The sequence below is a fragment of the Somniosus microcephalus genome, chromosome 12 (genome assembly GCF_052327205.1).
Source record: "Somniosus microcephalus isolate GS21.2 chromosome 12, FLI_Smic_1.0, whole genome shotgun sequence".
NCBI classification, from domain to species: domain Eukaryota; kingdom Metazoa; phylum Chordata; class Chondrichthyes; order Squaliformes; family Somniosidae; genus Somniosus; species Somniosus microcephalus.
The window spans coordinates 6,886,582-6,902,645 of record NC_140998.1 but is presented as its reverse complement, the minus strand read 5'-3'; the positions used below and the strand labels follow the sequence as shown (position 1 = coordinate 6,902,645).

General features: G+C 46.7%; 1 protein-coding gene across 2 annotated transcripts in view; it reads right to left on the bottom strand.

The window, feature by feature from the left end:
• LOC147109000 (cholesterol 24-hydroxylase-like) overlaps window positions 1-8,922 on the bottom strand; it is a 103,944-nt gene extending 95,022 nt beyond the window's left edge. The window contains exons 1-4 of one of the 2 annotated variants that reach the window (XM_086002547.1): window positions 8,753-8,922; window positions 8,463-8,654; window positions 6,586-6,663; window positions 5,553-5,634 (exon numbers count right to left, since the gene is read on the bottom strand). In XM_086002547.1, the coding sequence (XP_085858673.1) occupies window positions 5,553-5,634; window positions 6,586-6,663; window positions 8,463-8,611 (309 nt within the window). In that variant the 5' untranslated portion in view covers window positions 8,612-8,654; window positions 8,753-8,922. The remainder of the gene's footprint in view (window positions 1-5,552; window positions 5,635-6,585; window positions 6,664-8,462; window positions 8,655-8,752) is intronic. The other variant, XM_086002548.1, reaches the window with a different exon arrangement.
• Window positions 8,923-16,064: the final 7,142 nt, after the last annotated feature.

Here is a 16,064-nt window from a genome sequence, read left to right as displayed (position 1 = left end):
ATTACACAGGACTGCAGGGGATATACGGCACAGAAACAGGCCATTCGGCCCAACCAGTCCCTGCTGGTGTTTATGCTCCACTCGAGCCTCCTCCCGTCTTTCTTCATCTAAATCTACCAGCATATCCCTCTATTCCCTTCTCCCTCATTGCTTGTCCAGCCTCCCCTTTAGTGCATCTATACTATTCGCTTCAACCACTCCCTGTGGCAGCGAGTTCCACATTCTCACCACTCTCTGGGTAAAGAAGTTTCTTCTGAATTCCCTATTGGATTTCTTGGTGACTATTTTATATTGATGGCCTCTAGTTATGCTCTTCCCCACAAGTGGAAACATTCTCTCTGTATCCACTCTATCAAAACCTTTCATAATTTTAAAGACCTCTATTAGGTCACCCCTCAGCCTTCTTTCTTCAAGAGAAAAGAGACCCAGCCTGTTCATCCTTTCCTGATATGTTTACCCTCGCATTTCTGGTATCATCCTTGTAAATCTTCTCTGCACCCTCTACATGGGAGGGAAAGCAGTGAGTGAGGAGGACATAAAAAACCTGCAAAAGGACATAGACAGGCTCAGTGAGTGGGCAGAGATTTGGCAGATGGAATATAATATTGGAAAGTGTGAGGTTATGAACTTTGGCAGAAAAAATCAAAGAGCAAGTTATTATCTAAATGGAGAGAAACTGCAAAGTGCTACAGTACAAAGGGATCTGTGGGTCCTGGTGCATGAAACACAAAAAGTTAGTATGCAGGTGCAGCAGGTGATCAGGAAGGCCAATGGAATCTTGGCTTTTATTGCAAGGGGGATGGAGTATAAAAACAGGGAAGTCTTGCTGCAGTTATACAGGGTATTGGTGAGGCCACACCTGGAATTCTGCGTGCAGTTTTGGTTTCCATATTTAAGAAAAGATATACTTGCTCTCGAGGTGGTTCAGAGAAGGTTCACTCGGTTGATTCCGGAGATGAGGGGGTTGACGTATGAGGAAAGGTTGAGTAGGTTGGGCTTCTACTAATTGGAGTTCAGAAGAATGAGAGGCGATCTTATCGAAACATGTAAGATTGTGAGGGGGCTTGATCGGGTGGATGCGGTGAGGATGTTTCCACTGATGGGTGAGACTAGAACTAGGGGGCATAATCTTAGAATAAGGGGCTGCCCTTTCAAAACTGAGATGAGGAGAAACTTCTTCACTCAGAGGGTAGTAAATCTATGGAATTTGCTACCCCAGAGAGCTGTGGAAGCTGCAACATTAAATAAATTTAAAACGGAGATAGAGAGTTTCCTAGCAGATAAGGGAATTAGGGGTTACGGGGAGAGGGCAGGGAAGTGGACGTGAGTCTAGATTCAGATCAGCCATGAGGCGACCAGAACTGTACGCAGTACTCCAAGTATGGTCTAACCAGGGTTCGATACAGGTTTAGCATAACTTCACTACTTTTCAATTCTATCCCTCTAGAAATAAACCTTAGTGCTTGATTTGCTTTTTTATGACCTTGCTAACCTGTGTCGCAACTTTTAGTGATTTGTGTATTTGTACTCCGAGATCCCTTTGTTCCTCTACCCCACCTAGACTCGCACCCTCCAACTGATAAGTGACCTCCCTATTCTTCCTACCAAAATGTAATACCTCACATTTATCTGTGTTGAACTTCATTTGCCAATTATATGCCCATTCTGCAAATTTATTAATGTCCTCCTGTAATTTGTTGCAGTCCTCCTCAGTATTGACTATCCCCCTAATTTGGTGTCATCCGCAAAGTTAGAAATTGTGATTGTGATTCCAAAGTCTAAATCGTTAATGTAAATTGTGAACAGCAGTGGTCCCAGCACTGATCCTTGTGGAACACCACTACCCACCTTCTGCCACTGGGAATAGCTACCCTTTACTCTCACTCTCTGCTTTCTGTCTTGAAGCCAGCCAGCAATCCATTCTGCTACTTGTCCCCAACTCCACATTCTCTGACCTTGTTCATCAGTCTATTATGTGGTACCTTATCGAAGGCCTTTTGAAAATCTAGATAAATTACATTTACTGCATTACCCTTGTCTACTCTCTCTGTTACCTCCTCAAAAAATTCAATGAGGTTGGTCAAGCAAGATTTTCCCTTTTGAAATCCACGCTATTTATTATTATACTTTTTATTTCTAGCTGTTCTTCTATTCTCTCCTTTAGTAGGTATTCCATTATTTTTCCTACCACTGATGTTAAGAGGACTGGTCTATAATTCTCTGGACATGTTCTATTCCCTCTTCTTAAATATCGGTATTACGTTAGCTATCCGCCAGTCCTCTGGCACTAAACCTTTTTCTAACGAATTATTATATATGTGTAGTAATGCCTCTGCTATCTCTTCCCTAGATTCTTTTAAAATGTGTGGATGCAATCCATCCGGACCGGTGTTTTATCCTCTTTGAGTTTGATTAGTTTATTTAGTTTATTTAGTATATCCCCCCTTTTTAAATTTTAAATGCACTTATCTCATTACTAATTTCATCATCCAATGTCATGTCCACCTGTTCTGTCTCTCTGGTAAATAATGATTTAATATTTCTGCCATGTCCCTATTGTTATCTGTAGTATTGTCTTGTCTATCCCGTAATGGCACTATTCCCATCCCAACCTTCATTTTTTTTTATTGATGTGCCTGTAAAATATTTTACTTTTTTTTATGTTCCTTGATAATTTAATTTCATAGTTCCTCTTTGCCTTCCTAATTGTTTTTTTGACTTCTCTCCTAATCTCTTTGTATTCTCTCTTATCATGCACTCCTCTGCTGTCTGTGTACTTAATGTATGCCTCTTTCCTTACCCTCAATTGTTCCCTTATGGCTTTATTCATCCATGGAGTCCCATTATTGGTTAGTTTGTTCTTTCCTTTTAGCGGAATATATTTTTGCTGCACTCTGTTGAACACCGTTTTAAATGTTTCCCATTGCTGTTCGACATCGCTGTTTGCCAATATTGTTGCCCATTTTATCTTCCCGTTCTATTCTCAGCCCTTCAAAATCAGGTTTTTTCCAATGTATTAACCTGATTTTTGTCATACTTATGTCCTTCTCAATTATCATCTTAAAGCACATTATATTATGGTCACTACTACCTATATGTTCCCTTACTTTTACTTCTTTACTGGTGCTGACCCATGCTGGGGTACAGTTCCATGGGTGCTACCAGCCTTGTTCAAGTTTCCATCCTTCATGTGCGAGCCCAGACAGAGTGTTAGCAAGCTATATGGCTATGGGAGCCATCACATAAGAACATAAGAATTAGGAGCAGGATTAGGCCATAAGGCCCCTCGAGCCTGCTCCGCCATTCAATAAGATCATGGCTGATCTTTGACCTCAACTCCACTTTCCCGCCCGATCTCCAGATCCTTTGATTCCCTTCGTGTCCAAAAATCTATCGATCTCGGTCTTGAATATATTCATCGACTGGGCATCCACAGCCCTCTGGGGTAGAGAATTCCAAAGATTATCCATCCTCTGAGTGAAGAAATTTCTCCTCATCTCAGTCCTAAATAGCCGACCCCTTATCACAGAAATCCCAGAGTGCAGATAGAGGCCATTTCGGCCCATCGAGCCTGCACCGACACATATCCCACCCGATCCCCGTAACCCCTACACCAACACGTCCCACCCGATCCCCGTAACCCCTACACCGACACATATCCCACCCGATCCCCGTAACCCCTACACCAACACATGTCCCACCCGATCCCCGTAACCCCTGCACCGACACATATCCCGCCCGATCCCCGTAACCCCTACACCGACACATATCCCACCCGATCCCCGTAACCCCTACACCAACACATGTCCCACCCGATCCCCGTAACCCCTACACCAACACATATCCCGCCCGATCCCCGTAACCCCTACACCGACACATATCCCACCCGATCCCCGTAACCCCTACACCGACACATATCCCACCCGATCCCCGTAACCCCTACACCGACACATATCCCACCCGATCCCCGTAACCCCTACACCAACACATATCCCGCCCGATCCCCGTAACCCCTACACCAACACATGTCCCACCCTATCCCCACGTCTTTAATCCCCCTAACACTAAGGGTCAATTTATCATAGCCAATCAACCTAACCGCACATCTTTGGACTGTGGGAGGAAACCGGAGCACCCGGAGGAAACCCACGCAAACACGGGGAGAATGTGCAAACTCCACACAGACGGTCACCCGAGGCCGGATTCGAACCCGGGTCCCTGGCGCTGTGAGGCAACAGTGCTAACCACTATGCCACCGTGCTGCCCATCCTGAGACTATGCCCCCTAGTTCTAGACTCTCCAGCATCTACCCTGTCAAACCTTCTAAGAATTTTGTACAATTCAATGAGATCACCTCTCACTCTTCGAAACTCCAGAGAGTATAGGCCCAATCTACTCAATCTCTCCTCAATGGACAAGCCTCTCATCCCAGGAATCAATCTCATGACCCTTTGTTGCTCCGCCTCCAAAGCCTCTCTTGGGTAAGGAGACCGAAACTGTGCAGAGTACTCCAGGTGTGGTCTAACCAAAGCCTGTACAGCTGCAGCAAGACCAAGCCAAATCCTCGCACCCAACGTCCTCACACAAACCTTCCAGGAGGACTCAATATCATCTAAGGCACTGAGGCCAAGAGTAACACCGCAACTTACATCAGCTTACTTAGTGCAGAACAGGGACCAAACCTTTGACCTCTGGTTTCCCTTTGGTTCAGACTTGGTCAACTGAGCCATCAGGGGAGCCAATGTTAGAATCGTAACAGTTAAGAGAATGGAGTGATCCAACTGTTGTCGGTGTTAATATTCACAGCTCTCAACATCAACAACTTGCAGTTATATAGCACCTTTAATGAAGTAAAACATCCCAAGGCGCTTCACAGGAGCGTAATCAAACAAAATTTGACACCAAGCCACATAAGGAGATATTCGGGCAGCTGACCAAAAGCTTGGTCAAAGAGGTAGGTTTTAAGGAGCGTCTTCAAGGAGGAGAGAGAGGCGGAGAGGATTAGGGAGGGAATTCCAGAGCTTGGGGCCCAGGCAGCTGAAGGCACGGCCGCCAAAGGTGGAGCGATGGAAATCGGGGATGCGCAAGAGGCCTGAATTGGAGGAGCGCAGAGATCTTGGAGGTTCGTAGGGCTGGCGGAGGTTACAGAGATAGGGAGCGGCGAGGCCATGGAGGGATTCCATGTTAACAGATTGTTTCTCTTCTTCATAGAGCGGAGAAGTGACACAGTTTTGAGGTCCCAGGAGAGAGTGAGTTTGAGCAGGAGACCTATTGAGCTCATTAAAATACCGCCCCCCACCGGCTGTTTAAATCTGCGCTATTTTTTCTGGTGAAAATACACAAATCTTGATTTTAACTCAGCGAAAATGCAGGAAGAGTGTGTAGGACAGGATATTTGGAGCTTAGCAGGGACAGGAAGGTTCAGAGGAGCACTGACCATTGCAGAATCAGTTAAGAGAGACAATCAAGGAGAGGGAGTGGTTGCAGTCTCGAGGTAAAACGGGAATCACATATCAGTCGACAATCTCATTGAATCGATGACAGCTCCCTACCTTTACTGCCTCTGGGTGTGTGGTAACTACTGTCACATGGTGCAAAACATTAATTCGAAAGATAGGTCCGTACGTCTCACTCCTAAAATAACCAAGAAATTAATTATAGTGAACTTCAGTCGATAAAACAACCCAAGATTCTACATGTAAACCCCTCGATTAGATTCCAGCCTGTAACTCACTCCCAGTTATCTGTTATTCTATATATAAACCCCTCGAACCCCTCGATTAGATTCCAGCCTGTAACTCACTCCCGGGTATCTGTTATTCTATATATAAACCCCCCGAACCCCTCGATTAGATCCCAGCCTGTAACTCACTCCCGGGTATCTGTTGTTCTATATATAAACCCCCCCGAACCCCACGATTAGATTCCAGCCTGTAACTCACTCCTGGGTATCTGTTATTCTTTATATAAGCCCCCCAAACCCCTCGATTAGATTCCAGCCTGTAACTCACTCCCGGGTATCTGTTATTCTATGTATAAACCCCCCAACCCCTCGATTAGATCCCAGCCTGTAACTCACTCCCGGGTATCTGTTATTCTTTATATAAACCCCCCGAACCCCTGGATTAGATTCCAGCCTGTAACTCACTCCCGGGTATCTGTTATTCTATGTATAAACCCCTCGAACCCCTCGATTAGATCCCAGCCTGTAACTCACTCCCGGGTATCTGTTATTCTTTATATATAAATAACAGATTTTAAATTAACTTTGAAGCCTGATAATGGCTGAAAAAAAATATTTGTCCCCATATGTAGCCACTTACCTTTAAGAGTATACACCCCTTTAATCCGCTGGCCACATTTTCTGCTTCCCCCAGTTAAAACCTGCCCCCTGCCCAAGCCCAGAGCTGCAAAGGCAGCTGAGAATAATTATTTAAGTGAGGCAAAGAAGACAATTGGGGGGCAGTGTGTTCCCGGTGCTGCCGTCAAGCGCTGTCCCAACAGTCTCGAACATTCCCCCCCCCCGTCATGTGAAGTAGTGTATAAGGCACTCTCACCCAGAAGCAAGCCGCACTGCGCACTCACCATTCCAGGAACTTGTCATGAATCAGTTTGTATCCCGCCGCTGATTTTTGAAGTGTGGGACTATGTCCGAGCAGGAAGCTGGAATAAGTTAGACAACAGTGAGGAGGCAGGCATGCAGAGCATTTCAAACATAGTTTGTACCTTTGGCCTACTCTAAACCAGACAGGGCAGTAAGGAAGGCAGGGGACGGGGGTGATGGGATTGTGGCTTGAGTACAGTTAGAAAGAAATTGCATTTCTATAGCGCCTTTCACGATCTCAGGGCGTCCCAAAGCCAAGTACTTCTGCAGTGTAGTCACTGTTGTAGGGAAATGTGGCAGCCAATTTGCACACAGCAAGATCCCACAAACAGCAGCGTGATCATGATCAGATTGTGTTTTAGGCGTCGATTGAAGAATAAACATTTGTCCCCAGGATACTGGAGAGAACTCCCCTGCCCTTTCTGGAAAATATGCCATGGGATCTTTTACGTCCACCTGAGAGGGCAGACGGGGCCTCGGTTTAACGTCTCATCCGAAAGACAGCACCTCTGACAGTGCAGCATTCCCTCAGTACTGCGCTGGGAGTGTCAGCCTGGATTATGGACTCAGGTCTCTGGGAGTGGGACTTGGCCCCTACTTGAACCTTCTGACTCAGAAGAAATGAATAAAAAGATACCCAGTGCGGGCATAAATCTGCAGCCCGGCAACTGGAGATGGCATTGCATGAGATAGCTGCAAGGTGGGTGGTTCCACTTGAAATTGCCGCAGGGCCATCTCCCTCGGTCACACCCAGAGGGAGGTGGAGGCAGGTTTCAGGCCACCAGTAGTGCCAGCCCTGAGGTGCATGTTAGTGACCTGGCAGCAGATGACAATGCTCCGCTGCCATGTGTACTACGGTGCATCAGTGGCTGCACTTCATTGGCTGGAAAGTGCTTTGGGACGTCTTGAGATTGTGTACGGCGCTGTAGTAATGCAAGTCTTTTCTACCTTCCAGTCTCCTAAATGTGAAGTGTCTTGCCAAGCACCTATTTTTAATGATGACAGTGCCCCTTTAATACTCAATCCTCACAGGGAGTGGAAAGTGCTGTAAGTGCTGTAAAATACATAAGAACATAAGAAATAGGAGCAGGAGTCGGTCATTTGACCCTTTGAGCCTGCTCCGCCATTCAATAAGATCATGGCTGATCTTTGACCTCATCTCCACTTCCCTGCACTATCCCCATATCCCTTGATTCCATTAATATCCCAAAATCTATCGATCTCTGTTGAATAAACTCAACGACTGAGCCTCCACAGCCCCCTGGGGTAGAGAAGTCCAAAGATTCACCGCCCTCTGAGTGAAGAAATTTCTCCTCCTCTCAGTCCCAAATGGCCGACCCCTTATTCTGAGTCTGTGACCCCTGGTTCTAGACTCCCCAGCCAGGGGGAAACATCCTCCCTGCATCTACCCTGTCAAGCCCTGTAAGAATTTTGTATGTTTCAATGAGATCACCTCTCATTCTTCTAAACTCCAGAGAACATAGGCCGAGTCTACTCAATCTCTCCTCATAGGACAATCCCCCCATCCCAGGAACCAGTCTGGTGAACCTTCGTTGCACTCCCTCTGTGACAAGTATCTCCTTCCTTCTAAGGAAGGAGACACATTTATGTTTCTCACAGCCAAACTAAAATTCAAAAGTTATTTAAAATGAGGCTGTGCACTTTTAGGGAGTGTCCTCCAACAGAAAACCCCAATAGCTTCTCTCAGCACTTGCTGGAAAGAATCCCTCTGTCTCTAATGTTCCGTGTGCCACGGCACAGCCTGTGTTCAAGGGTACATACACCTGCTCCCTTGATCTAGTTTCCCCTGTCTATTTTCTGGAGTATCGCATTTACCAAATCTATAATGTGACCGTACCTGTCTCTGGGAGGACCCGGTATGTGATCATACTTCAGGTGGACATAGTGAACGTAGCAGAGATACGCCAAAGAAATGAACAACAGCCCAACGAGGAAACATCCCGCAGCCCACTGCAAGCAGGTCAGAAGACCCTGCCAGAGATCCATGGTCTGGGAGGGTCACCGGGGAGCGAGTCACTGGCCGCTGTGTCTGTGGGGAAAACAACCGCAGGAGCCTCTGAAACTGAGACTGAACTTTAACAGTAAACAGGAAATGGAGAGAGGAAAAGTCAGAAGAAAGAAACTCACCAACAATCGCCCTCTCGCGGGTGAGGTATTTCCAGTTTTATACCAGCAGATTTCACAACTTCAATTAGGGTTGGCAACTCTGGTTTGACTTATGCCCCGAGATTTAATCATTGACATTTGATCTCAAGGCATTCAATCACGTGACACAGCTCGTGTCATGCTTAATCAAAGACAGAACACAAAAGAATAAAAAGATTTACGGGTAGATAATGTTTAAATAAACACTACTTCTGTGCTGTTTCTACAGTATTGACCGCAACGAGAAACAATCATTGATGCAACAAAAACATCATCGCTATAAGTACCTTCTAACTGAAGTGTTTGTACAATTTTATGACGTTTACAATACACAGCAAGTTATAAAAATAGTAAATAAAAACAAAACCAAACCTAATTCAATTCACTGCCTCCCACACCCACCCCAGCGTCAGGGAGGTGAGGCTCAGGCCTCAGGGAGAAGCACCAAAACTGCCCAACTCCCAAAACAAAACATATTGTAAAACAGAGCATGTCACAGACTGACAGGAACTCTCCCTCCACCCCATAGTTTGTGTTTCTCAATCTCTCTCCCCAGTTTGTGTTTCTATCTCTCTCTCTCCCCCAGTTTGTGATTCTCTCTCTCCCCCAGTTTGTGTTTCTCTCTCCCTCTCCTCCAGTTTGTGTTTCTCTCTCTCTCCCCATTTTGTGTTTCTCTCTCCCCCAGTTTGTGTTTCTCTCAATCTCTCTCCCCAGTTTGTGTTTCTCTCTCTCTCCCCCAGTTTGTGATTCTCTCTCTCCCCCAGTTTGTGTTTCTCTCTCTCCCCCAGTTTGTGTTTCTCTCTCCCTCTCCTCCAGTTTGTGATTCTCTCTCTCCCCCAGTTTGTGTTTCTCTCTCCCCCAGTTTGTGTTTCTCTCTCTCTTTCTCCCCAGTTTGTGTTTCTCTCTCTCTTTCTCCCCAGTTTGTGTTTCTCTCTCCCCCCAGTTTGTTTCTCCCTCTCTCTCCAGTTTGTGTTTCTCTCTCTCTCCCCAGTTTGTGTTTCTCTCTCTCTCTCCCCAGTTTGTGTTTCTCTCTCTCCCCAGTTTGTGTTTCTCTCTCTCCCCAGTTTGTGTTTCTCTCTCTCCCCAGTTTGTGTTTCTCTCTCTCTCCCCAGTTTGTGTTTCTCTCTCTCCCCAGTTTGTGTTTCTCTCTCTCTCCCCAGTTTGTGTTTCTCTCTCTCTCTCCCCAGTTTGTGTTTCTCTCTCTACCCAGTTTGTGTTTCTCTCTCTCTCCCGTTTGTGTTTCTCTCTCTCTCCCCAGTTTGTGTTTCTCTCTCTCCCCCAGTTTGTGTTTCTCTCTCTCCCCCCAGTTTGTTTCTCTCTCTCTGCAGATTGTGTTTCTCTCTCTCTCTCCAGATTGTGTTTCTCTCTCTTCCCAGTTTGTGTTCCTCCCTCTCCCCCAGTTTGTGTTTCTCTCTCTCCCCAGTTTGTGTTTCTCTCTCTCCCCAGTTTGTGTTTCTCTCTCTCCCCAGTTTGTGTTTCTCTCTCCCCCAGTTTGTGTTTCTCTCTCTTTCTCCCCAGTTTGTGTTTCTCTCTCTTTCTCCCCAGTTTGTGTTTCTCTCTCTCTCCCCAGTTTGTGTTTCTCTCTCTCTCCCGTTTGTGTTTCTCTCTCTCCTCCAGTTTGTTTCTCTGTCTCTTTCTTCCCAGTTTGTGTTTCTCTCTCCCCCCAGTTTGTTTCTCTCTCTCTGCAGATTGTGTTTCTCTCTCTCTCCAGTTTGTGTTTCTCTCTCTCCCCAGTTTGTGTTTCTCTCTCCCCCCAGTTTGTGTTTCTCTCTCTCTCCCCAGTTTGTGTTTCTGTCTCCCTCTCCCCCAGTTTGTGTTTCTCTCTCTCCCCAGTTTGTGTTTCTCTCTCTCTCCCCAGTTTGTGTTTTTCTCTCTCTCTCTCCCCAGTTTGTGTTTCTCTCTCTCTCCCCAGTTTGTGTTTTTCTCTCTCTCTCTCTCCCCAGTTTGTGTTTCTCTCTCTCCCCCAGTTTGTGTTTCTCTCTCTCCCCAGTTTGTGTTTCTCTCTCTCTCCCCAGTTTGTGTTTTTCTCTCTCTCTCTCTCCCCAGTTTGTGTTTCTCTCTCTCTCCCCAGTTTGTGTTTCTCTCTCTCCCCAGTTTGTGTTTCTCTCTCTCTCCCCAGTTTGTGTTTTTCTCTCTCTCTCTCTCCCCAGTTTGTGTTTCTCTCTCTCTCCCCAGTTTGTGTTTCTCTCTCTCTCCCCAGTTTGTGTTTTTCTCTCTCTCTCTCTCCCCAGTTTGTGTTTCTCTCTCTCTCCCCAGTTTGTTTCTCCCTCTCCCCAGTTTGTGTTTCTCTCTCTCCCCAGTTTGTGTTTCTCTCTCTCTCTCCCCAGTTTGTGTTTCTCTCTCTCTCCCCAGTTTGTGTTTTTCTCTCTCTCTCTCTCCCCAGTTTGTGTTTTTCTCTCTCTCTCTCCCCAGTTTGTGTTTCTCTCTCTCTCCCCAGTTTGTGTTTCTCTCTCTCCCTTCCCGCAGTTTCTCTCTCAAGACTCACGGAGTTTCCAGGTGATTTCCGTTGGTCCCGATGCCGTCACTTTCGCACCCAGCAATGAAGCGGTGTGTTTCCGAATCGCGGGGAAATCAACAGGCCCCGACAACGAGGTTTGGTTTCAAGCCATGACAGCCGGGGTACTGCGCACACAAGGACCACGCCTGCACGGACCATGCTCGGATCAGCGCCAGGGAGAGCAATCGCCCATTGTGGTGGGCTCACGCCCGAAGCGGGATGGTTGGGGACCCTAACTTAAATCCAGTCCCACATCAACATGCTTGACTCTTAACTGCCTTCTGTTATATCGCCACTCAGTTATATTAAACTGTTACAGTGGCTCAAGAAGGCAGCCCAGCTCCAGCTTCTCAGGACAACCACCTTCTCCTTCCTTCATCATTGCTGGGTCAAAATCCTGGAACTGCCTCCCTCACAGCACTGTGGGAGCACCTTCACCACACGGACTGCAGCGGTTCAAGGCGGCGGCTCACCACCACCTTCTCAAGGGCAACTAGGGATGGGCAATAAATGTTGGTCTGGCCAGCGGCGCCCACAGCCCGAGAATGTGAAATGGTCTGAATTTCATCTGGTTTGTTCTCATCAGATCCCTGCCCTGATCCTAGGGATGTTTTTGATGTCCAGTTTATCCCAGGAGCTGTGGCTGGAGGATGGCAGTGTATTTAGCATCCCTCTGTAGTTTATAGTTGGAAACAGACAGGGAATAGGAGAGAGGACTAATGCAGTATTTATTATCACAATTTCCCCCCATTTACCCTGAAGGCGCAGACTCATTCGAGATCTGATTTCATGGGTGCCCACAGTCGGCACTCAGTTTGCCATTATTCCTGTGTAAGCCGTGGCAACAGCAAGCTGCAATTATATCGTGCCTTTAATGTAATGAGACACCCGAGATGTTTCACTGAGGCAAAAACGGGCAGCCAGTAGCGATGGGAGAAGAGTTAGTCCAGGAGACAGAGGAAGACTCTGAGGATACTTTTGAAGGCGGGGAGAGAGGTAGCATGGGGGAGGTGCCAGAGTGTGGGAGCAAGGCAGAGGCGTTTCGGGAGAGGGTTCAAGATTGTGGGACTGAGAGAGCCGAATGTGGGGCAGAGGAAGATGATTGCAAGAAGGCCAGAGTTGGAAGGGTGGAGAATGCACCTTGACACAAAGGGTTGGAAGAGGTTTCAGGGGTAGAGAGGGGGAAGAGTGTGGAGAGATTTGTGAACGAGCACAATGATTTTGAATTTACACGAGAGGGAGAAATTAAAGGTGCCATGACTGGGTGATAGGGAGAGGAGGAGATAAGAGAGATGGGCCCAAGAGGCATCAAGAGAAAGAAAGTGAGATAGAAGAAATGGGTTTGGTCGGCAGCTGCAGCCAATATGTGCACGTAAAGGGACGCAGAGGGAATTTAGGTTACATTGGCATGACAAAGATTACAAGACATGTGCTGCTCATCAATGGAGGAAAGGAAAGAGACGATATGAGAGAGTCCAAAGTTAAATTCTGAGGTCCTGTGGTGGTATGAAGTTGACTTGTAGACAGAGTGGAGTCAGTTGGAGCATCGAAGAACCAATGTCCAGGTTTGGACGCAGTTGTGGAGAGGGAATGAATCCAGGAGCAGTTTGAGGAGCAGGGTCTCAGTGGGCACACTGCTGGAGGTTACCCACTGGAAAATGGAGAGTCGAGGAGTAATCCACCTGAGAGGGGAGTTCGGGCCTTGGTTTTAATGTCTCATCCAAAAGATAGCAGCTCCGACAGTGCAGCACTCCATCAATACTGCCCCTCCGACAGTGCAGCACTTCATCAGTACTGCCCCTCCGACTGTGCGGCGCTCCCTCAGTACTGCCCCTCTGACAGTGCAGCGCTCCCTCAGTACTGCCCCTCTGACGGTGCAGCACTCCCTCAGTACTGCCCCTCCGACAGTGCGGCACTCCCTCAGTACTGCCCCTCCGACAGTGCGGCGCTCCCTCAGTACTGCCCCTCCGACAGTGTGGCGCTCCCTCAGTACTGCCCCTCCGACAGTGCGGCGCTCCCTCAATACTGACCCTCTGACTCAGTACTGCACTGAAGTGTTAGCCTAGATTATATGCTCACAGAGTGGGGCTTGAAACCATGCCTTTCTGATTTTGGAGCTTTATAAATCACTGTTTAGGCCTCAACTGGAGTATTGTCGACAATTCTGGGCCTCACACTTCAGGAAAGATGTAAAGGCCTTAGAACGGGTGCAGAGGAGGTTTACCAGGATGTTACCAGGGATGAGGGACTTCAGTTATCGGAGAGGTTGGAAAAGTTTGGACTCTTCTCCTTAGAACAGAGAAGGTTAAGAGGTGACTGAATCGAGGTTTTCAAGATGATGAGAGGTTTTGATAGAATCGTAGAATGGTTACAGCACAGAAGGGAGGCCATTCGGCCCGTGCCGGCTCTCTGTAAGAGCACCTCAGCTAGTCCCACTCCCCTGTCCTTTCCCGTAGCCCTGCAATTTTGTTTCCTTCAGGTACTTATCCCAATCCCTTTTAAAAGCCACGATTGAATCTGCCTCCACCATCCTTTCAGGCAGTGCATTCCAGATCCTAACAACTCGCTGCGTAAAAAAGTTTTCCCTCGTGTCGCCTTTGGTTCTTTTTCCATACAACTTGAATCTGTGTCCTCTGGTTCTCGACCCTTCCGCCAATGGGAACAGTTTCTATCGACTCTGCCCAGACCCCTCATGAGTTTGAACACCTCTATCAAATCTCCTCTCAATCTTCTCTGCTCCAAGGAGAACAATCCCAGCTTCTCCAGTCTATCAACGTAACTGAAGTCCCTCATCCCTGGAATCATTCTGGTCAATCTTTTCTGCTCCCTCTCTACGGCCTTCACATCCTTCCTAAAGTGCGGTGCCCAGAATTGGACACAATACTCCAGTTGAGGCCGAACCAGTGTTTTATAAAGATTCATCATAACTTCCTTGCTTTTGTACTCTATACCTCTATTTATGAAGCCCAGGATCCCGTAAGCCTTTTTAACCACTTTCTCAACCTGCCCTGCCACCTTCAATGATTTGTGTACATATACCCCCAGGTCTCTCTGTTCATGCACCCCCTTTAGGATTGTACCCTTTAGTTTATATTGCCTCTCCTCGATCTTCCCACCAAAATGTATCACTTCGCACTTTTCTGCATTAAATTTCATCTGCCACGTGTCCACCCATTCCACCAGCCTGTCTATGTCCTCCTGAAGTCTATCACTCTCCTCCTCACTGTTCACTATACTTCCAAGTTAAGTGTCATTTGCAAATTTTGAAATTGTGCCCTGTACACCCAAGTCCAAGTGATTAATATATATCAAGAAAAGCAGTGGTCCTAGTACCGACCCCTGGGGAACACCACTGTATACCTTCCTCCAGTCCGAAAAACAACCGTTCACCACTACTCACTTAGCCAATTCCGTATCCATGCTGCCACTGTCCCTTTTATTCCATGGGCTTCAACGTTTGCTGGAAAGCCTATTATGTGACACTTTATCAAACGCCTTTTGGAAATCCACGTACACCACGTCAACTGCATTGCCCTCATTGCCCTCTCTGTTACCTCATCAAAAAACTCAATCAAGTTAGTTAAACACGATTTGCCTTTAACAAATTCCTTAATTAATCCACACTTACTTGTCCAAGTGACTGTTAACTTTGTCCCTGAATATCATTTCTAAAAGCTTACCCACTACCGAGGTTAAACTGACTGGCCTGTAGTTGCTGGGTTTATCCTTACACCCTTTTTTGAACAATGGTGTAACATTTGCAATTCTCCAGTCTTCTGGCACCACCCCTGTATCTGAGGAGGATTGGAAGATTATGGTCAGTACCTCCGCAATTTCCACCTTTACTTCCCTCAGCATCTGAGGATGCATCCCATCCGGTCCTGGTGACTTGTCAACTTTTAAGTTCAGGCAGCCTTTCCAGTACCTCCTCTGTATTAATTTTTATCTCATCCAGTATCTCCACTATCTCCTCTTTCACTATGACTTTGCATCTATCTTCACCAAGGAAGAAGATGCTGCCAAAATACTAATTTAGTACCTCAGCTCTGCCCTCTGCCTCCATGCGTAGGTCTCCTTTTTGGTCCCTAATCGGCCCCACCCCGCCTCTTACTACCCGTTTACTATTTCTATGCCTTTAGAAGACTTTTAAATTCTCTTTTATGTTAGCTGCCAATCTAGTCTTATACTCTTTCTTTGCCCCTCTTATTTCCTTTTTCACTTCTCCTCTGAACTTTCTATATTCAGCCTGATTCTCACTTGTATTCTCAACCTGACATCTGTCATACGCACTCTTTTTCTGCTTCATCTTACTCTCTATCTCTTTCGTCATGCAGTGAGCTCTGACTTTAGTTGCCCTACCTTTCCCCCTCGTGGGAATGTACCTCAACTGTACCCGAACTATTTCCTCTTTAAAGGCAGCCCATTGTTCGATTACAGTTTTGCCTGCCAATTTTTGATTCCCATTTACCCGGGCCAGATCCGTTCTGAACCCACTGAAATTGGCCTTTCTCCAATTAAGTATTTTAACACTAGATTGCTCCCTGTCCTTTTCCATAGGTAATCTAAACCGTGCAATACTATGATCAGTGTTCCCTAAATGTTCCCCGACTGACACTTGCTCCACTTGACCCACCTCATTCCCAGAACCAGATCCAGCAATGCCTCCTTCCTCGTTGGGCCGGAAACGTACTGATCAAGAAAGTTATCCTGAACACACTTTAGAAATTCTTCCCCCTCTCTGCCCTTTACACTATTATCCCAGCCTATATTAGGATAGTTGAAGTCCCTCATTATCAC